General features: G+C 38.6%; 1 protein-coding gene across 1 annotated transcript in view; it reads right to left on the bottom strand.

Moving 5' to 3' along the window:
* Positions 1-203: 203 nt before the first annotated feature.
* The window catches only part of pth1r (parathyroid hormone 1 receptor), a 47110-nt gene continuing 23573 nt past the window's right edge, over positions 204-23740 (bottom strand). The window contains exons 3-13 of the mRNA XM_040142698.1: positions 17798-17908; positions 17432-17553; positions 14361-14455; positions 12374-12560; positions 8069-8222; positions 7567-7627; positions 6131-6197; positions 5905-5999; positions 4963-5104; positions 4525-4566; positions 204-4433 (exon numbers count right to left, since the gene is read on the bottom strand). Coding sequence (XP_039998632.1) covers positions 4071-4433; positions 4525-4566; positions 4963-5104; positions 5905-5999; positions 6131-6197; positions 7567-7627; positions 8069-8222; positions 12374-12560; positions 14361-14455; positions 17432-17553; positions 17798-17908 — 1439 coding nt within the window. The 3' untranslated portion in view covers positions 204-4070. The remainder of the gene's footprint in view (positions 4434-4524; positions 4567-4962; positions 5105-5904; positions 6000-6130; positions 6198-7566; positions 7628-8068; positions 8223-12373; positions 12561-14360; positions 14456-17431; positions 17554-17797; positions 17909-23740) is intronic.

Consider the following 23740-nt stretch of genomic DNA (forward strand, 5'->3'; position numbering starts at 1 on the left):
AAAAGATCATTTCATATTTTTTCACTGCAAACATTTTGGGCACTTTTTTTTCTACAATGAAGTTTGTACATTATTATTTTTAAAATAAAGAAAAATCTTATATATAAGAAAATGCATTGTTGGTACTTTGTCTACACCATAATCACGAAAGTCCCAATAATGAGTACAGTAAAATTATAGATTTATTGACTTATTCACAATTCACTGTTGAACATTAGAAACCAGAAAACATCTTCCCATTTTATTCAAAGTTTACACTGATATCTATAACGTGCCTCCATCACTATGGAGTGATGAGAGGGTGAGACGTGTCTTAGAAAACACGGCCCACATACTGTATCTAAAGCACGAAGATGTCGACTCCACTGAGTACATGTCGGCACAAGATAAATAAAAGACAATGAAACACATTTTATACTTCCGTGAGAGGTATTTGAAAACAATGAAATACAACATTAGCTCTATGGTTATTGGCCTTATTGTACACTTGATTCCAAAACACAATCATTTTACATGATACAATCAGAACAAAATACTGTATAATAGGGTATTAAAGTGCTCAAATATAATTTTCCAAGTGTTTTTTAAATAAAAGATTTTCATGCTCTGATACCGCCAACCCTTTTGATGAAAAGCTGTCTGGATTACACAACAGCAACGTGTTTACTTGTCCAGCGGCAATTAGTGGAAAGTGGATTTGAAGAACAACCACCTCAGTCAGCTGCAGTCTTAAATGTTGTACATACTACAACTGTACTGACAGTATGATACTGTATTATCAAGTGACAGAGGTTTCCCTCAACCTTAGTCTTTTCCTTTTTCCATCACTCTGGCCTGCAGCCACCTTCGATTACTATTTTTGTCAATCTACTCGACCTCAAGTCGCAATCGTGACCGATCCCAACGGAAATATCCAAGTTGGGTCCATTTTAAGTTTCTTAAGGGCCAAAATGCACTTCTAAGAGTGTTCAAAAAACCCCGGGTGTCTGTCCGGCTGTCAAAAACAGGAAGTTGTCTGGCTCAAATGAGTGTTGTGGATATTTCTGTGTTGTGGTTTGAGTTTTTTTTGTATTGTCCTTATTGCCAAAAATATCATGAAAAGACCAAAAACAGCAATGTGTTGTTCCATCTCTTAGTACTTTCCTACCATGCCTTCGTCTCTCATCCAAAAGCTAATTTCTTTCCACTAAAGATCTGAATCTTTGAAAATGGGTTAGCAGTCTTTTGTTTCGTTTTAAAAAGAAAGGCTATGTAAATTCCCATAACACTTGGGCACTGTAGCTTTTAGCAAATTTTACTCAGACAGGAGTAATTAGTGCATTTGTCGGGGACTTTTAAAAGCTGCGGATAAATACACATTTGGTTAGCTAGGGAGTATTTACCCCCCTAGGATGGTGTTTGTGGGACGGTATCAAAATAAACTACAGTGCCCATGTGCATTGTAATGAAGAATCCTGTCACCCAATGAAAAGGTGTCGCTCACTGTGTTTTTAACAGTTTTTGAACAACAATCGACCTCTATGGCACAGAGGAATAAGCTACGTCAGACAATACTCATAAGTCAGTTAAATGTTGATCTTGGTCTTTTCATGGGATTTGTTACAATAAGAAATACATAGACCATTACTAGAGTAATCGTTTAAACATCTACTTAATGGGAAAACAGTAAAGAAAGTTTGTAAAGTTGTCCGAACTCAGTGTTCTTTACTCTTTTCGATGCAGCATAAATCTGCAGGATGGACTTGTAGGCAGTACAAAATGAGCAGACCAAGCTTTAACCCTTTCAAAACTGAGTCAGAGAACCGACCTTGACGGACCTAGCAAATGGTGGAGAAAATCTGGGAATCAGGGAACCGGGAGCATAATTCAGTCAGTGGGATGTCACCAAAAGCGGAAGACAGCAGAGAGACAAGAGCAAGAGAGCTCGCCATCAAACAGTGGTCACCAGATGTAAAAAAGCTGGGACAACACTGTGCACAAGGGCCAATATTAGCTTTGGTCACATATCAGTTGAAATTTATGTGAGGTAAAACTCCATTTAGCTGAATCTGATCTAAATCACTGATCCATCAGACATATTAGTCCAAACCAAACAGCGACTGATTCAGCTCTTGAGACCAAGTTAAGTCAAAAATCCAAGTGGAAGATTTAAAAGCAACAAAACTGCCTTTAATATTAATGGTCTCAGGCCATTGTTACTAAGCTACTGAGTGTTGTGAATGGTTTTCTCATTTGCCTCACTGCTGTTTACATGAAACTGAGTATTTATTTAAAAAAAAAAAAAAAAACTTCAATCTACACGGGGGCTGTATTTCAACACTTTTATCTGGACGTTGTCCTACACTAACTACCAGTAGCAAATACTTTTTTTTGGAGAGAGGCTGACTTTAAGACTTTTTGGTCACTGTAAACAAGATGGTGGATGAAAATACAAGGAAATGCTGGAAAATAGATTTTTCTCTGGCAGCACATTATGCCTTTTCTCTTTGGTATAGTAAATTATGTGACCTAACCTGTAAACCATTCAGGTTAAGTGCAGTAAGTTACAAGTTACAGAGTTTAAAATATCTTGTGGAAAGCTTCATTAAATGCTAGTTTGAATGCCCTCTGTCACCTGTAAATATATTCACCAGTTTTGTTTTGGACTATGTACATAACCTATTATTACAAACATTCTGTAAACAAACACATGAAAAAAAATTATATACACTGAAACATAGCTTTATAACATATCCATACACATGAACACTATTAGCTCACAAATAGAATGTATTTCTGATCTTTGTAAACATTGTGACTTGTATATACACATCAAAAAGCAGCATAACAATGGACCATCTGTAAAAATTACTGTGTGTTATTCGTTTCTGGGTTTTCCTTCATATCCGCCACAACTGTGACTCTCGGAATTCCAGCTGAATTTGAGATTTTCTTGGATTCCTCATTTTAATTAACATTCCACTGGAATATATGACCATTTCCTGCACCCTGTGTTTTTAAATGGGGGTCCCTTCCTTTGATAACTTTGTGAGAGCACATGATACTTTTTCTGTCAGATTTCCATGAAGTTCTTCTTCACCTCAGCTAACTCTGAACCCAAAGAAAGTGACGGTCTTCAAAGAAATATTCTTACTTTGGCATCGTGTTGTGTGTGTGTTAGGGTATTTTTGTGGAGAATCTGAATATGAAACATTCATTTGAACCCCTTCGAAATCTGTTGTAATTAGAGAGATGAATACTGGGTCTTTCTAGACAGCAGAAACTGTACAACATTTTGAAAAAAAGAATATTTAACACAGCCTTATATAACATAGCAACATCCTCTGGAGAGGAATGCTGACCATGCTAAAACACCACTTTAAAAGTATAAAAATAGGTGTGCAACAACAGAGGACTTCAATTACCTGAGTACCTTCCCTTTTACACTGAAGTGGATTTAAGTCAATGCAGAACAAATTAGATACCATGCCAGAAAACATGAACAGATGTTTCAAAATAGTAGCATTAATAATTTCTTTAAGCCGAGCCTACACTTAGTCTGCTGACACTGACTTACTACGAAAACTCGCTGATCAAATTGCCCACACATGCCCCGCTAAGTGCACTCAGAATCCACTTGGCTTTACATAGGTGATTAAGGCTGTCCCTGGCAACTACTGTCACTAACTAACCTCAGTTCGATTTATTCACAAAAGCTGAGCATAAAGACATTTTGCCAAAAAAGCAAACATAAAACAAGACAACAACAGTTATGGCAGTGGAAAAGAAATAAGAAACGGCAGTCTGTTTTCAGCCTTTTACACATTCACTGTGGCAGGTGGTTGTTGAACGAGTTGAGAATATTTGCCACAACGATGAGGGTCATCATCCCTCATATAAAGGCGGCCCAGCTCACGAAAGTGATACACCCTTTTTGCCTTGAGCCTCATCAGTCGGCAATGTTCTGGCTCGATTCACAGGAGAAATAAACTGGCAGCGTCGATGCATGCAGCCATCCCCTTCAGACCATCCTGAGACTGTGTTATGATTTGTCTTTCCAGTTTTCTTCCCTATACACAGCGGCCTGAAGGTCACATGACTGTCTCCCTCTCCTCCTCTACCACAGGCGAGGGTTTCTCGTCCTCGCAGGGCCGCGTAGGAGCCGAATGCTCCTCCTCAGGAATGTGGAGTTCCTGTCCCGACGAAGGTATAGAGTTCTCCGAGACGGAGCCGTTCTTTACGTACCCGGGGAGGTTCCTGTGCCCGTTCACAGGCACCGGTCCCAGCCTCGTGGTGAGGTGGAGGGCCAGCGGCCCTCTGGCAGTGACGTTGGTAACACTGGTGTGTGATACCATAGGTCCATAGCTGTAAGTGTTACTGCCACTCCGAGCTTTTCTTTTGAAGTCCAGTGCCAGAGTCCTCCTGCTCCAGGACTTTTTAATCTCAGCTTGTACCTTGGAAGAGAAGAAGTTATTTAGCCTTGTAAGAGTGTAAATATTATGCAGGAGGTTTGCTGTAAAATGCAAAACTTTTACAAGTTCTTACCTCCCCGTTGCAAAAGCAGTATATAATTGCAACTAAGAATCCCTGGAAAAGAGAAGAGAAGGATTTTACTAGCATCATTCATGAATTTCCAGGCCAGCTATCTTTAGTGTGCAGATAATATGACATTTTAACTGTATAATTTGATATTTACTTTGATCTTTTAAATCATCAGCCACCCTTTCTTCTTCTTTATCTTAATAAGGATCTAACCACCACCAAATACATCAGCAATAAGTAATTATTAGGTAATTGATCCCTCCTTGTGTTTTCGTGAGTTGCTGGCAGTGTTTTCAGTGATAAAGACATGTTAACCGTGAGGGCATGTAAATCCTGATCAGGTCAATCAGATTTGTTCAGCTTGAAAGGACACATTAATATTTATGTGGTGCCCTCAAAGCTAAATTATCATTGCTGGCATTTCTACCACAGGACCTTTACCTGGAAGGAGTTAAACAGCATCTCATAGTGCATCTGGATCAGCCAGGGAACTCCAGACACCTCTGTGTATGGCATGGCATTGAATATAATGTAGTGGACACCAAACAGTGGCATTAGCACCAACGTGGACTTCAACAGTTTTCTGTAACAGTAAAGTAACATTTTATAATATTAACAGAATATTATACAGTTAGTTTGCGAAACCATCTGCACATTACAGAACTAAATCATCTCGTTTTCTCAATTTAATTCAATTATTCATTCATTTTGAGTCCCTGTTCCTTCACTTTTAGGACCCCTTTTCACTATTTAGAACAAAAAATATCACGGACAAATATATTATCCCCAACCCAGAGTATTTGGTTTCGTGCTGAAACAATTAGTTGCTAAATGAATGAACTAAAAACAACAATTTGGAGTTGTTTAAGTGAACTTTAAGCTTTTAACAAGCAAAAATGCAAAACATTCTCTCTTTCCAGCTTTTAAAATGTGAGGATTTGCTGCTTTTTTCCATTTAGAATCATTATAAATTGAAAATCTTAGAGTTTTGCACTTAGAGTTGTATGAAACCAGCAATTTGAAGAGCTTCACCTTGGACCCTAGAAAACTGATAACAGCATTTTTAACAATTTTCTATTAATCGTTGAGACTATAAAATGGATTACATTAATACATTAATAAAACAATAACTAGTTATTTAATTTGTAATGATAACAATCATTAGTTGCAGCTTTTGGTTCATGACAGTGACGGGACATTATGATCTACTACTTCAATCATTTTCAACCTGTCTGATGATGATGATGGAAATGCAATCGGGGTAAATACATTCCTGGTTTATCATGCCGACAGTGATGCAGGTTACAAATACATCATATAATGAATGCATCAAGATGAGCAGCTGCTCTAGTAAGATTTAGAAATGATGGTAGTGCTCAGTACCTATACTGTTGTCTTGTGTCACACCTTCCAGCGTTTGTTTCTCGTAGTTTAGTTGCCAAGACTCTGATGATGTTCAGAAATAACATAAAATTAACCTGGAGAGAAAATAGAAACACAATGATATAACTGGGCATCTTATCCAACAGCCGTAATGCCACAGGTGCAGTGAAACACTGTAATTTCCTACGCAGCAGGTGGAAGGTGCAAGTAGCGAGCATGTACTCACCACTACAGCTGCCAAGATAGGTACTTGATATATCCATTTCAAATTGCCTGCACTTAAGTCCCAACACCTGCAATAGAGGAACAACAACAAAATAGGCATCAGCAAGAGGTAAGTAAGGATCAAGGTGTTAGATGGGATGATCCAGGATCCCTCTGTTCCACTCTGGTGTCTCTAAACGTCACTTCTATCAGATAAAGATTTAGACACGGCATAGACTCTATTTTCCCCTCGCTTTTAGATTTATCAGAGAGTTCTTGAGACAGGTATCATATGAACCCATTCAGACATGAATTCAGTTTCAAAATAATATCTACATGATATTTCCGACCTTAATTCCACATTACCCCTGGGCTTCATGTTCAAGGGCTTTTGCTGTTCTAGGAAGACTCTTTTAGTTTGTGCCGAGGCATTAAAATGACAAAATCTGTGCCTTTTTTTTTTTTTTTAGCTGGAATCAAAACAGTTCATTGACCTCAACTGTCATATGTCATTAACTAGGGCTTTAGTTTCCAATGGGGACATTGAGGTCATGTCCTGTATTTTTTTGTCTGTGTATGTGTGGTTTTTAGCAAAAAGAAACATTCATAAATCTGTAGACAAAAAACATAGATATTGCTTCATTTAGGCCAGTTTAACCAATACAGTATCTAAAATCGATAGATTTGAATCCTAACCAAATGCCTACCATAACTTCTCACGCCATACTACCAATTACTGCTGAATGCACATGATGGAGCTGTGGTTATTATCGTGCTCGGTTTGTTTTCCTGCCCCAAAAAAAGCCCCAGAAGGGAGGCAGAAATGTTCTGCTGCTCCCCTGCTGACTGAGAAGAGAAATATGTGGTTTAGTTCCACTGGACAGCTGCTGGATACCAGCATAGCCATAAACTCTCAGCTCCAGAGTCCTGGGTGTTTGACCAAGGTACACAGGACCAATGTGAAGACAGCAGATAGTGCCAGTCAGAGGGGGCTGAGGGTCCGCGAAGTTGGTTTGAGGCAGCTTTCTCCCTGAGGAGCTCTGTCCCTTCAGAGGCGGAAGTTGAGGCCACTTTAATTCTTGTTACTCAGCTTTCAACCCTATCATCAGTCTTTACTACAGAAACACGAGGCATGATTGCTAATGAGAAATTGGGGACAATAATACCGATATTTTTAGACCTGTTATCTTTCAATTTCACCATTTAAGGCTTGAAAATTTAAACCTGTGTGAAATGCCGCTGTTTATACAGCATTATGTGGAAAGGCATTTTTGTTGAAGGAAAATCTCCACAGACAACCACATGAGATCAGCAAAATAAAACTACTGTTGCAAAATGTACTTTATCACTGACTCTGTTTGCACCTGCCCTCTGTGCCTCAAAAAACTTATGACCTTAGTATTTCTGCATTAAATCTGAACAAGAATAATGTCTGCGTGTTTTATGCAGATCACTTACTCTGTGTCCGCAAACGTGGCTCTCACAGTTGCCCAAACTGTCACAAACATAGCTGGTACTCCTGAAAAAAAAAAGATGAAAAAAATATGACATTTGTTTTGGAAGAATCACTACTACATCACTATGAGAAAATACTCTAAATGATTCCAAAATAAAAGTCCACAGTTCGCTAGGCAGGTAGAACCTGGGTAGCACAGCATCCACATTGTATGCGCTGTGCTTATGTAACTAATACGCACAGTGTGTACAATGCAGGAACTGTAAAGCCCATATTCATGCATGCGAGTCTTGTTTCACAGTTTTCAATGTCCTCACCTACTTATAAATATCAGCAGAGGATTTGAGAGTGCCTCCCTTTATTTTGTTTGGTCAAACTTTGCATACTAATTAGACCATCAAAAATTAAAGAACTAATATAAGATTTAATCTGCATGGTATTAAGCCTATGAATCATATTGTAATCACGTGCATGCAAGGAGAATGTAAATGAAGCAGAACTCACCCCACCCAATCAGAGTAAATCCCCATAGATACTTTCTGTCTGAGAAGAAGGTCATAAAGATGAGGCTATGGAGGTACAGACCCTCAACAAGGATCCAGTAGTAATTGGTCGCCAGAAAGTACATGAACAAGGTCACGACAACCTTGCAGCCAATCTACATGCAAACGGCAGACAAGGAGAACAGATGTAATCAATACCCACACTGACAAAAAGTCACACTTTTCGAATACACGTCAAAATATATTTCTTTCATCTTCTTTCTTTCGCTCATAAGGCTTCAGTAGCTCCAGAGTATAGCCAGTATGGATCCTGTGTATAGTGGTGATCATACTATGATTTCAGCTACAAGCGATAATTGAACTGACAATGCAGACTATAAAGATACTTTTTGTAATCTTCCACTCATGTTATTGCGTTGAGTGTTTCTGATTTAGTTTGCGGGGATTAGAGCTGTGTGGTATACAGTCCAGCGGAGCCAAGCACAACCTAAAGAGCCCGACCCAAAACATGCCCTTAACAGAACACCATAACATTTACACTGCAGTCACACATCATTAAACAGCTGCGAACAACAAGTTTGGAAGTGGAGGATGTGTTCAGTAATCTGTGCTGGAAGATCCCACTGCAGATTATTGAATACATGCACCCTGATATAACCTGAAAGAAATCAGACAGCTGCATTTGATTAGAACGCTGCTGCTAGAGTCCTCACTGGAACCGAGAAAGTAAGTTTACAACAAACTTCCAGGAAACCTGAACAAAACCTGCAGATAACCTGAGGTCTGCTCACACTCTGAGTTCTTTTAAATCAAGGCTTAAAACTTTTCTGGTTGCTTGTGCCTTTTACTTAATTCAATTTGGCACTCTTCATTCATGTAAAGGACTGTAATTTTTACTCTCCTGTCTATCTGTTTTATTCATTTAAAGCTTTTTTGTATCTTCCGTTTTCTTTTGAAATCCCATTTACATGTCTTGCCTTGTTTCTTTTATCTTGTCTTAATGCCTTTCTGTGGACTGCCTTTTTCTGAAGTTGCTAACCAAGATTCCTTATCTGACTCAAGGTCAGTAATGTTATCTAAGAGCTTTGAATTACTTTTAAGCAACAAAATGTTGACCGTGGATTATTTTACAAAACCTCAGGTAAAATTCAATACCAGTGTTTTTAACTACAGAGAGCACTTGGTCCACTACTTTGGTCCAGATTGAAAACCTCGACAAGTATTTAATGATTACCGGTTAAATTAACGGTAGATTAACGGTAAACCTGGTAAATATTACTTTCTAAACATCAGCATGTTAGCATTGTCTTTGTGAGCATTTTACCATGTGGCTGTAGACTCTTAGTCTTGTTGATAAATTATTCCTACAACATCTGTGCATGACAAAAACAAGGCATGGCTCAGGTTAAAAAAACTAAAGCAAGAAAACAAGAAAAAGATTGTCGTCTTTGTTAATCACTGTTAAAATCCAACATTTATTATGCTTTACATCCATCCTTCATCCTGACCTCAATGCCCTGACCTTACACCACGCTGCATAAACAACAAACTTCTTTTATTGGCACTGAATGGTTGTTGGTATGTTATTGGATGGACTATGTACTGCAGAATCCTCCCTTATCAACAAAATATTCAAGTGTATCTATAGCAGATATACCAGACATGAAGCAAGGACTTACAGGGAATGGAAATTATGCATTTCCATTGAGAACAGAAAACATGCTTCTTGGCTCTCCTAGCAGTCTAATCCTAAAGCGTACGAGAATCAGCCTACTGTACACTCGCCCTAACATTCACACATTTAAAGTGGCATTTAGCATGCCTGTGTTATTTACAGCCTGTTACTTCTCTCTGGCACAGTGTCTCGATTCATTGTCTACACTTGTGGAAGACCAAGCTTTAATCTGAGTTTATTGTTTGAAAGTACGACCACCTTCATTTTTACTAAAAGTGAAACAGAAAGTAGCTGAACCCTTCTTATGCATAACACCCAGTTTTGAGTTTTTGAGTCATCACACTGTAACATCTGGTTAAGAAGTTTGCAGAAGACATTTTAGCTCTCAGTTAGTGTGTTTGACACTTCACAAGAAAAATGAATAAATAGAAATTGGAAGCTGACGAGGATGTTGTGTCCCAGCTGACTGGCTAGAGTGATGTGACATGAATGCGTCATCCGAGTACAAACAGCTTCTACATGCTAACTATGTACATTGTTTAGACAATAAATATAACCACCACAACATATAGTGAACTCTGGAATGAGGAAAACCGGAGGTGTCACAGCAGCAAGCTGCAGCTTCTTTATTAAAGTTGTATGTTTCTATTGCTTTTTGGACCATGTGAATTTCCCTTGGGCCCCGCTGGCTTCTACTGGAGAGCAATGAAAATCTGGGGGACAGGTGTCACACAAATTATTGATTGAATTAAATTGAGAAAACAAATAAATAAATAAACGTCCAGGTTAAAAATGTATATCCTAGAACTGTGCCTTCAATATACAATGTGACATTTTATCTTATAATAATTTATTTGTGTTTGATCAGAGGTTAAAATTATCCAATAAGTACTATGTACTGTTGTATTGATAGGATGTGTGGAAGTCTCAGGAGCCAGTAATGATTCGGTCAGCCATCGATTCGGCTCCAATTAAAGGCAACCTCCACATTGTTGCTGCTGTATTGTCATGCCATGATTATTAGACTCAGCACCCCTCTCCTCCTGTACTGACTACCAGTCTGATAATTGTCATATCTATCTTTTCTCAACAGTTTGCATTCTAACAGGCATTGTGTTGCTACGGCAGGGGTTTTGCCATGGGACAGCTTTTTAACTGTAGTTTCATGCCTTTAATGGAGACAAAGCTATGTGACTGAATGTTTTTGTTTCTTTAAACATTATTTTTTCTTAAGTCGGGAATAATTATTGAGTTCCTACCACAGAATCTTTGTTGCAAACCCTGTGCGATGTAACTCCCCAAAATAGACCCACTGTAATATACCATGACATACAGTAAAAGACAGATGTGGAATTAGACAGGTTGATCAAATTGTGATCAATATGCAGTCAAAGTAACCAACTTAAGTGCAATGTGCAAACAGAAAGTGAAAAATGAATAAACCTAATTTTTGTACCAAACACTGTCTGCACTATCGATCTATTCATCCATTAGCTATGCGGCGTATCCTTGAGGGTCGCAGGAGGGGACATTGGGCAAGAGGCAGGTACACCCTGGACAGGTTGCCAATCTGTCACAGGGCTGACACATAGAGACAAACAACCATTCACGCCTCCAGGGAATTTAGTGAGCCAATTAACCTGCACCCGGAGGAATCCCACGCAGGCACGAGGAGAACATACAACCTGTCTGTGAAATAGCCTGGTTTTATATATTTTTTACATTTATTTTATTATATGTGTGTGTGTGTGTGTGTGCTTGTGTGTGTGTGTGTGTGTGTGTGTGTGTGTGTGTGTGTGTGTGTGTATATATATATATGTATATTATATGTGTGTGTATATGTATATGTGGTCACTTTCGTCTAGATTCACAAAGTATTTACATTTTTATCGATATATCTATAGTAGTTTTAGTAAAAAGTTTTCACTGGGCTTCCACGTCTTCTTTACTACATATGCAAAAGCACATACATTGACAGTATGTTCCTTCATTGTGTCACGTACAGTATGTCACCTACTTTAAGGAACCACTTTTAATCCAGTGTAACTCAATATGGAGAGCCACGGGATAAAAGTGTCCACTAAATACATTGCACAAATTGTTTGTTGGCATATTAAAGCACGCATGAAAAGTACCCAGTCTTCACCCATTTTTTAAACTTGACTCCGAAAGGGAAAGCCAGGTAGTGCCCTAGTAAAAGTTTGGCACGGTGACAAACAGTACAGTTTATTTGCTCCAGCACTGGAAAAGCAGGTGAGACTTTGCAAAATACAACTTCCTCTTTGGAAGCAAAACATTTAATGCCCAACTACACTACAAATCAAATTATCGGTGCATGTCATGCAATTAAACATTGATGAATCTTATTATGATTTTGTCTGGAGAAAAACAGAAAATCCTCTATTGGCTATACTGCGTGTTACGTGCCACAATCCTACCATAAATACTATGTGTTACATCGAAACACCTACTATTTGTCTTTTCCATGTTATAGCACATACACTGAAAAATCCTTCTTTTGGAAGAAGTTCAGTGAGTGTTTTTCCTTCTTTCTCTTTCTTCAATGACAAAGTGCTTTATGTTGACCCCATCCATACAACAGGTGTGTTTTAGCTGTGTTGGCATACTTACAAACTGTGTTTTGTTGGCTGGCGGAGCCTCAGTGATGGACTTGAGGTCTTCCACTGTGACTCTTTCCATGTTCTCTAAGGCCGATCCAGAGTAGAGCACAACATCTTTCACAAAAATACTTATAGCTCTTAGCATGTAGGACACAAATAGGTGCATGTGGATGTAGTTCCTGGTGCAGTGTAATCGTCTAGGGGGAAAACAAACAAGAGATGCAAGGTCAAAAGATATATCAGCTGAAAATTGTGTCTGTGTGTGTTTTTTGATTTTATTTTGTGTGTGTGTGTGTACGTGAGGGCTGGCACAGCTTCATGTAAGTGTGTGTAAGTATTTTCAGAGACAAACACACACACACACAAACAATACTCATCCTAATTAGAGCCAGCTGAATTCCACGCTGACTATAACACATTCTTGAGATTTAGGGGCTTGAAACACACAAATATTGAAATGCTCGGCTCAAAGTGAGCTGTAAAAACAAAATTGCAAACATGTGTTGAGCAAAGCATGCAAATTTCCCTGCAGACAAGCACAAGTTTATCCATCAAAAATTCTCCCAAAACATCCTGTCTGAGAGTTTACTTTTGAGTGGTATTTATGGTATTTATGTGGACTTTGAGGTAATGCTCCAGTATTGGAATCAAGTTGCTGGATCAATAGCCACTAAGGTTATGTCATTACACAGTCAATAGAAAGTCAATATAATATTTACTGAATATTCACTAGCATTTTAATACACTCCAAAAGCCAATTTGAACCAGAATATTCTTTTGTCTCAATAAAAAAAATCTCAAAGAATTACTAAATACTGAAATTAGCCCAGTGTATCCATTATTACCTATTTCTTTCTCTAAAGCCTCATTAACAAGCTGAATATTGGCCTAGCTACCCTCAGTAAACTATGGATTTAGGAATGGTGGGCAAAAACTAATATAGCCTACATTTCCCTGGTGAAAAATACTGAACACAACTGCTAATGTGAAATATCCCTTCTCTCTCCCTAGACGACATTTATGAGCTCTCCTGTCTAAAAGCTGACATGTTGAAGGGGAGACATGGCTGGAGTGCTCCGGAGCACAGAGCCAGAATGTCAGATGGGCCCCTGGGATAACTTATTAAACTCATTTGGCCCATAGATTTCCCGGTGCCAGTTGGGTGTGTTCCTAAAGCCTTCTGACTGCCTGCCTGTACAGTAATTCACGCTGGTGGGAACATTGGTAAACATCGGCTTCACATCGATTCCTGATACTCCCTATGCTCAACAAAATAAACAAATAATGACAAATCTGCCCTGCATTAATCAGCTGGGAAGAAAAAAAACCTTATATCTGAGTATTTACTCTCAGTTCTTCACATTTTCACAAGAACCTATTTATCTACGTTATATATTTTTCAGTGGGGAAAACAGGGAAGAAGCCCACCTTTTGTGGCGTTAAGAACGGCATTCTTTCTAAGACTAATTGGTGGAATTACAAAATTAATATCCAAGCTTTGGCTGTTTGTCATCGAAACTTGAGATCAGCATGAAAATAGGAAAGAACCTAAATGTCAGGCAATGAGGCATGCATTGCTGCAAGCCTGGAGGCAGCTTCCTCCTCAAAGGTAGACATATCATAGTCAGTTAAAAGTCAAAGTAAAAGTCAAAGGTAATGTCTGATACAGTTTGCATGCTTCATATGGTTGCCGTGACACAAATTGTAATGCATTGCATGATTACGCAGTGACGGAGAAATTGCATGATTTCATGATAAAGCCTCTTTTTTTCCATTAAGTCATGAAATTAATACGCTCTCTGCTTCACTGTTTGCTACTGATTAAATGGCATGGTAAGAAATTGGTGTTCGTCGTGCCATCATGCCATTAAACCTTTAGGCTCCCTGTTTTGATCCCTTCTGCAATTGCTCTCCCCTTAATTTCTGACCCTGTGTCTATATCTCTCTCTTGAGAACAAAGGGTTGATTGAAAAATCCCAGTGACGGCATCGACTCACCGGAAATATCCCAAGATGACTACAGCCACCATGAGCGATCCCAGAGAAATGGAGTACCCAACTGTGTAGATGAGATAGAGACGATGAAAGACCTCCTGTTGGAAGAGATAGAACATTGGTAAAATTTCAAAATGGAAGCAAAATGGATAAAGACATTTAGACTGAGACTAGATGTACTGCAGGTTTTAGACAAATTACTGCACTTTTGGTTAAAAAAAACTCTTATATTCTCTTTTCAGCCACTATGATAGATTAAAAGATAACCTGGCCACCAAGCACTGAATTGTGTCTAGAAAAATAATAAATACTAACAACCATACCATCATTAAGCTGTACAGGTAGAGTACAGCTACACCAACAAAATGACAACAACAAGTCGGTAAACACTACCAATATTATCTTTTTCATAAAAAAGACAAATGTACATTTATCTCCAACTTTTGGAAAATCACATGTACACTGGCAGGATTTTATTCAGTTTTAGTGATGCAGGCAATTTGGAAAACTAGAAAGATTCGGTTTACATATTTTTTGTGTGGACATGATGTAACACTCAGGGGGTTATGCTTTGGGCCTAGTAACATTACAGCAAGTTCAAATTTTAGTGACCACATTACTTTAGACAAGGGATTTTATTACATAGAGCATGTTTTCACAAAGGGCAAAGTAAATATACAGATAAATACAAAAGTTTCTCAAACAATCACATTATATTGGCATGTCCCCCCAAAACTTAGCTTCAAAATGCCTTAACTTGACTGTGCTTGAAAAAGAATTTCCACCTGGTAACGGAAATGTCTCAAGTACTTTTGGAAACAGCATTTGACATGGGTGATGGAGCTGAGAAAGGCTGGGTGGGGCAGTCTGATCTTCCAGCAGTGAACTGGCAGCCAGAGGACAATGTAAGGAGAGCCACTAACCAGACCCTCTGTGCGTCAACATGCTGACGGGGCCAAGAGCCCCATGGGATGTAACCAGATACTCCACTGCTGTTATCATTTAGCATCAGGATCCTGTGCCAGAAAAACGGGGGTCTAGATTGTGGTGGTGGTTCGCGGTATGGCAGTTGTGCTGTGTGGGGCTTTCGTTCGTCCATGTGTAACTGTCATTAGCTGCTGAAACCACTCCCTCAGGAGCCCATCAACATAAACATCTGAAGTCAGAAAGAAACTGAAGGGCGCCGTGATGGGGTTATGCCCACATCCTCCAAACCACATTCAAGCAGGGGAGAGGAAAATGCATGTATGACAGCTGATATTTGTATCGTTTCATGGTGAAAAAGAGTAAAAATAAAACTAAGAGTAACTTTTGAATGTTTTTTTATCAATGACTGACTGATTATTTTGTACTCTATGCTGCCTATTCATTGGCAAAGGGCAAGATAAATTGCAACCACTCATCGAAATACAAACTGGAGAGCCATTTAACACTAAACTGTAATATAATAACACACTTCATTCATTTAAAGGCCATAGAATATTTAATATGTTAGATTATTTAAATGTAACTTAAAAAACAAACAAAACCTTACTTATAGGAGAAAAACACGTACACACAATAATGGATGAACAAGTGCTATTTTTCCATTTAAAGCCAGGTTCTAGCTGTTTTCCACCCTTCTTACAATACCCAGTAGTCCTATTCACTGCCAGTGTTGCTACTGAGATCCAACCCCAAAGCAATAATAGAGAAACACAAGCGGAGCGGCTGCAATCAGGGTCACATCTACCTTTGCCAGTCACATGGGGATGGTGGTAGTAAAAAGGTTGCCGTGTTTGGTTTACAAAACAATTTTCTCAACATGTGCTGTGATGCAATGGTGATATCAGTGCTGATAGTACAGTATTTATGATCCACGGCGTGACTCTCACGTGCTGATTATGTTTAGATTTTATGTTACAGATGGTTACGACTCATGAATGCGTTTGGGTAGCATTCAGTATTAGGAAGCTGTGGTTTAAGATTACAAATGCAGGAGTTGTGTTTAAGATAGAATTACTAAAATATTAATGATGTGACGGGTTTGAAAGGGAGAACCTGGGGAGGTGGTTAGATACTGACAGCGTGATCCTCATTATACATCATTTTGTTCCAGGGTTCTCTTGGGCAGTATTGCATAACGTTAAGATTCACAGCAAGGGAACAACAGCTACTGATGGAACAGGTGTTAAAAAAAACCTGCCCTTCGCACAGCCCCAAACTCAACCCCATCAAACACCTTGGGATGAGATGGACCACCAACTGTGAGCCAGGTCGTATCACCAATCATTCCGTGCCCGAACTCAGCGATGCTCTTGTGGGTGAATGGGAGCAAATCCCTGCAGCCAGTTTACAAAATTGAGTAAAAAGCCTTCGAAAAAGAGTAGAGGCTGTTATAACAGCATACTGATGGTCATGGTTTTTGAATGAGTTTCTCAACAGCTTCCCTTGAGTGTAATGTTTGGGTGCCCCCGTACGTTTGGACATGTAATGTTTATAAATTTACAAGATTTTAGTTTGTTGAAGGAAAGAAAAAAATACGTAAGTAGCATTACTGAACTTTGCATCATTTCAAGAATTTCAGTACAGTGCAGAGTCTGGGTTTAAATTTCTTCTTTTCATTATCTAGTAACTGGAAGCTAGATACGAGGTTTAGTCATGATTGGTTAGTGCATAGTTTTCACTGAATGGAATGCTCGCTGGCAAGTTTCGCAATTTGCAATTAAGCTAATGTGACACTGTTTTCAGTTTATATTTGAACGGACATTTGGCTAATTGCAGCTTCATATTATCACAAAGCAACCACATCGTCATCCTGTCATTATCTCCCCATCATCATCCCAGCATTTCATCAAATATGATTCCAGTTTATTCGCACTGTACATTACTGAAGAGGCTGGTCAAAAATGTTTTCAGAGGGACTTTAATTGCCGGTTAAAATGGTGCAATAGTTGCCTAAAAAGCTGTAATACCTAAAGTGTGTCAATTTACTCTGGTGATGCATTCACTGGGGCTATTGCTCTTAATTATTGTGGAGGACGGCACTGTAGCTATGTCACTGAGCTTGTAAATGGAAATGAGACCGATCTCACCTTTTCATGGCTATGGTTGTAATGGTACAGGAATTCTGCACATTCGTTATAATTGGCCCATGTCTTGTTGATTGTGGCCAGCTCCCACGTTCCGTTGTTGTCACACCGACGGTATGCTAGTCCTAGACATCAAGCAGAAAAGTCAATTTTTCAATTACAGAGTTTGCCAGATATTATCTATTACACATCCTCAGCTCGTTTTTTATTTTTTTTTTTATAATTAAACCTGCATAATTTTTTAAATTGCAAAAGAGGTTTAAGAAGTAGCCCAAGTTATGATTGTACAGTATAAAAAAAGTATAAATCTGAGGCCTGAAAATGAACTTCAGGGTTTCAATTGCTGACTGTATCCAGGGACAGACTTACCTTTATGGTTGAAGTCATAGATATACTCTGGACAGGCAGTGGATACGAGTTTTCCCGGAGGCCCTTCAGGCCAACAAACAATGCCGTCCCATTCTGGTGAGCAGAAACCATCTGCAGAGACAAAATCAGTGCTGACTTTTAAAAATAGAGCCACATAGAATTGTTCTCTCTTGGTTCCAGCGTTACATAGCTATCGGCATTTACAAGAGCAGTACTGTATGTTTTAAAGGATTCTAATGTCCTTTAAAAACTAGGCCAGATGCATGAACTTTACGTATATGTAAATTAGCACAACAAAGCAACCTCGTAATCTTTGTTAGGTCTGACTGTGAATTAGACCTTTTTTCTGCTTTATTTAAGGAAAGCATGGGTTACCCTGAGAACATACATACTTTTCCACTCCCCATCCATTGTAATATAATTAAGACTCACAATCGTGCAATTCCCAGGTGATGATAACAAGTTGTCCATTGAATCTTGTGTGTCCATTACGGCTTGTTTGCTAGATTTCCACAAATGCTACATTTTTGATAACATAGCACTGATTTTACATCATATGGAATTGGTTTCATTATGGATGTCACTTAAAATATTCCCCACAACACTGGCTGCATTGTAGCATCCTAAGTAGCCTATTACTGCAAAATAAAAGTGCAATGTTATACAGCAGATTTTCCTCTTTGTATCATAAAGTTGTTTATGGCCTCAAAACAAATTCAACTTAACTAGGGATGCATTTTAGGAAAAGTCATAAAATAGTAAAAAATGCCCATCTCATGTTCTTCAAATGTCTTGTTTTGTTTGATAAACAGTCCAAATCCCTAATAAATTCGGTTTTAAATAAATAAAACATAGAAAAACAGCAAATCTTAACATTTGAGAAGCTGTAAAAAATACAATATTTGCCATTTTGCTTGGTTAGACAATGGTAACAATTGATTAATTTTCAAATTTGTTGCCAATTATATTTTGTTTTTATCAAATAAACAAATTATTGGCTAATTGTTTCAGCTTTAAAGTTACTGGGGAGCCCTAGTGGTCTAGGAGTCATCTCTCTATGTCACTAAATAATAAACACATAAAATGCATATAATAATACCAATACCAATAATACCAATACCAATAATAATAATAATAATAATAATAATAATAATAATAATAATAATAATAATAATAATAATAATAATAATAATAATAACAATAATAAAGTAATACTTAATTATCATGTCTTCTAGAGTGTCTCATCTCTTGTCAGATTTGCATTTCTTAATTAATGATCATTACCAGGCGAACCAATTTAGAGAAATTATATATTATAACATCCTGTAATTACACTTCATGCGTTTTGTTTCAATTACACAATTGGCTGGTCAAATGAAACTTAGAGGAATTTTCAATTAAAGTTTAGAGTCTTTAAGGCAGTGGTGTAGAACATTTAGATTGTGAAAAGCCAAGGAATCAATATAACATGAACCTCTCGGTATTTTCTTCACTTTCTCGAGACTCCTACAGGATTGCTGACTGCATGCTTTTTCCGAACATCACAAAAACCTTGCCATCTATTTTCAGCGAGGAATACACTCTGTGAGATTTTGTGATAATGCATCTATATGTAGTTCAAACAAAAGGCTGCAGGTTCAAAGGGGGGAAAAAAATTCTATTTCGGAGCACAGAGCCCCTTAATTGTCAGCTAAATTGTGGACCTCAGCCCTCTGATAGTGGGAGCAAAGTCCCTTTCCCCACAGATTCCTGGCAAAAGCCTCCCTTATGGCTTGGCATTTATGTTGTATTATTGAAAACATCTGCCCCACATTGACCACTAATAAGTAGCTAAGGATAAAACTAAAACTATCTTCTCTTTGCAGTAGATCCATTATTTTCTCATTCCTGTAATCAAACTTACGAAGAAACATCTGAAGCAATGACGACATGCTTTTTATTTGCCTGTCACTTGGAGCACAAATTAAAGAGCAGACTGAGTGGAGCTGAGTGATTCCTACAGATCTCTGGTAGGAGAAAAACAGTGTTTAGTTTTGAAAATCGCACTGACCACACATCCAAGGAATTAAAGTAGAATAGCTGTTCACTTTTGCCATAGGTTCTATTACCATAGGACCACCTACTAACAGGCCTAAATTAAACACACGTATATAATTTCCCGTAAATATCTTGACCACAATTTAACTATAACTACAGGGGGACTTTGGTATTAGTGATGTCACTGAGGTTTGTAATAAGGTTTTCTTTCACCCCCAACTCATTTGATTCTGACCTGCAGATGTCAAAACACATATTGCACTTTCTCCTGATACATGCAACCTTTTTATAATGATTGCTGATGTTATTCTACACCCAGACCACAAGCTTGAAGGCTGAGCTATTTTCACACTGCAAGGTCTGGGGCATTGAACCCACATCCCTCCACTGTCCTCTACAGGCAAAACCTCAGTGCTTCCCTCAATGAAAACCTTGTCTCAGTCATCTAATGGAGACTTTTGTGTATTTATAGCACAAATGAGAAATAAAAACAAATAGATAAAATGCTGAAATACAACTAAGCCAAAAGTTTCAGCCTCACACGGGACTTAATCGTTTTCAATGAACCTAGACTTGCATGATCAATTCAATACAAATACACATCCTATATTTCACACTGCTAGCCTTTTAAAATAGTCATCACTCCACATCTCCTATAATAGTTCAGAAAACCACAACTTTACAGTGCCAGAAAAAAACTCTGGAGGTAGTCAGGCAGGACACAGGCAAGACAAACACAGATGTAAAGCCAAAGTCCAAAAAAATGCACACTAGCTGCTATTCTCTGAGGTTACCTCAACCCACAGATTCAAGGTTACACCACCATACAAAAAAGGAAAAAAGAATATGTAAAAGAAAAAAATGACAAGAGTGAATTCTGTCCAAATCCTAATGACCACTTCAAGGAAAGCACTTACATGGGCCATCAGAAAGCACAAGTAATACTTTCCTTGAACTTTATCTCAAGTCTTGACAGGCTCCATAATTTTACTCTACATCACAGCAAAACCACTAGCAAGATTTTAAGTGATTTCCACATTATGTAATTACAAACAAACAACCCGATGAGACTCTTAAGTTCAAATCAAGTTCAACTGAAGTGAGGTCAAACTAATTCATGTGCCATTAAGTAAAAAAAAATTTCAAATCAAGCATGCTAAATGAGCACATGCATGTGCTTATCCAGGCATATAGTACAACCACACCAGGGACTCTCTTTTTCTTTAGTAAGATGTGTTTATTCTAATTCCTTCAACTGTTACGTGATTGAGCGGACATGTGCAACCTTCCAAAAGGGGTCAGGAAACAGCTGCCACGTACAGGATGAGTCAGGTCCGATGTGCGCCAGCATCATCAGATGCAGGTCAGCTCTCATGTGCTGATGTACTGATGTACCCCCAGAACAGCACCTCAAGCATTTCACAGAATCCCAGTCAGACATTTCTGATTGTCGCGTTTGAGTCCAAAGTTCGAGGTGATGTCTTAAGTTGCTTGTTTTGTCCGACGAACAGTTAAAAGCCCAACGATATTCATTTTAATTTTACATTTAATCACGTAAAACAAAGAAAAGTAGCACGTACAGGTTCTATTTTTGTGTGCATTTGATGGAGATGGAATCAGAGAGTATTTGGCAGTTTTCCTTGATGAATCACTGAAATGAGTAACTGAAAAAAAAAAAAAAAACTGTAAATGAAAAGACAGCTGCAAATGTGCTTGGAGCTTGGAGGTGGCTGTTGAAGTGTGACACCAGGCTTGCCAGTTACTATGACATGTCAGGATGGATTAAGCATGATGTGGTCTGATGAGCAACACAGAGTCTCATCTGAGAGAGGCCTAATGTTGGACCGACTGCTCTGCTTTCCATTAGCATCTATGGCCATCCTGTTAAAAGCGCAGCATTGTAATATAAACCCCGGACATCTTACACGAGCTGCTGTTTGGCGCCTGCAGTTCTCAATAGTAGCAATTCTGTCATATTTTCTTAAATCTAATTTGAGATTTGTGGACATTTATCAAAGCCATGAAAAGTTGGGAAACACCACACAGGGCAAAGTAACCACGGGGAATGGTCAACAAAAGTTTTTTTGTTCAGAGCCTGGAAGTAAACATTTTTAATTATGTGTTTCATTTAGAAGGGGGTATCGTCTGGAGGGTCGAGGGATTCCATGCGACCACAAAGCACTTGGGTAAAAGAGAAAATAATATGATTGGTTTTTCTGTGGAATCCAAAATACTCGTCTGAACAATCAACTGGGAAAATGACAGAGACCACAATGAGATACAGTAGATGCTGGGGTCTGCTGGAAAATGGTGCTCCTCAGACACCCATAAATAAACAAATACACACCGGCATCAGCTTTACCTTCGATCCCAGCCTCTGGAAAGCCACAGGGACGACAAAGGAAACAGAGCAGCATTTTCAAATGTAACCATCAACTTAGAGTACAAATTAATCTGCCTGGCAACTGCTCCAAAAAAGCTATTTGATTTGAACATATTAGCAAAAAGCAGACAAAAACAGTCCCAAAAATATTTATCTATGATAAGTCCGCACAGCAACAGCTGGTTAGAATCAGCTCTTATTATCAACAACCACATTCAAACAAGTCACCAATCAGGTTCAATCAGGGCAACAAGGTGGTCTTTACAGTCTGATGCACCCTCACTTTCACTCCTGTGATCATCATGCTTCTGCTGCTGGTAGTTGTGCTGTTTACTAAACTTTACTGTTTTTGTTGATTGATTTCTTCCTCCATCACTCCAGCCTCCGGCTAGCCCTCCTGGCATCCCCTAGCCTGTACATTATGATTATTTCAAATCTGTGTCCATGTGGTTGTGTCCTGCGCAGCCCCTCGGGGATTTATTTTACTCCCCCACTGAACCTTTCACTCCACCTAGAATTTATTCGGGAGCTTCCTCAATAGCCAAGCCTGTTCTGACAAATAAAACAATTTTGCTGGAATAAATGGCTCAGTCTTCTTTGATGTAAGCATCTCTGACAGAAATTTCTTCAAAGCAACTGGTTGCAGGCAGTCGAAAATCATACTAATGGAAACGTAATCAAGGCTAATGAAGTGGGATCTTGCCATTGCATGAGCCTGTCGCAGTCTCACATATCCTTCATAATTAGTTTCGTTCAGTTTTTATCTTTCAGAAATCTCTCAGTGGTATCTACCTGTTGCTAAACAAGGGATTTTGGTCAATATACACAAACCATGATGGACAGGCGGTTGGATTTTATCTGTTATCTATCCAACACACACATTTAATTTGGTGGTTCGCATGGAAAACATAAACACTGTAATCCCTTTGTCGTTCTATTATGGCCTGACAAAAATCAATTTGTGGTTGAGGGAGCAAGTAATGGACCAACAGCTACCAGCTCGTGGGTGACAACAAAAAAATCTGATCAATGGCAAAAAAGACACAGACACCTACACAAGGTCTAAGGGTCCGCAATATGTTCTCCAAATCATGCTTTTTTAGCCGTACTGGTGGCGTGGCTGTAGTGATGGCAGTGCTATCTAAACAAATACTGGATGGTTACCCATGAAATTTCGTACAGACATTCATGGCCAGTTGAGGAGGAATCTTTTTGACCTGGTGATCCCAACATTTGAAATGTCTCAACAACTACTGGAGGGATTTTCATGCAATCTGGCATAATAACTTTGGTGAGCCTCTGACTCTTCTTTTAACATCAACATCAGGTCAAATGTAATTTTTTTTGAGTCCAATACTTTGGACTCTGCTACTACTATGACAAAATACCTGCAAAACGAAGTAAATTCCCTTCAGCCTGAGCTGTACTTTTTTTTTTGCTAATTAGTAAATGTTGCCATGCTAACATGCTGAACTGAGATAGTGACCATGATAAACATTATTCTTGCTAAACATCAGCACATT

The sequence above is a fragment of the Xiphias gladius genome, chromosome 14 (genome assembly GCF_016859285.1).
Source record: "Xiphias gladius isolate SHS-SW01 ecotype Sanya breed wild chromosome 14, ASM1685928v1, whole genome shotgun sequence".
Classification (NCBI taxonomy): Eukaryota; Metazoa; Chordata; class Actinopteri; order Istiophoriformes; family Xiphiidae; genus Xiphias; species Xiphias gladius.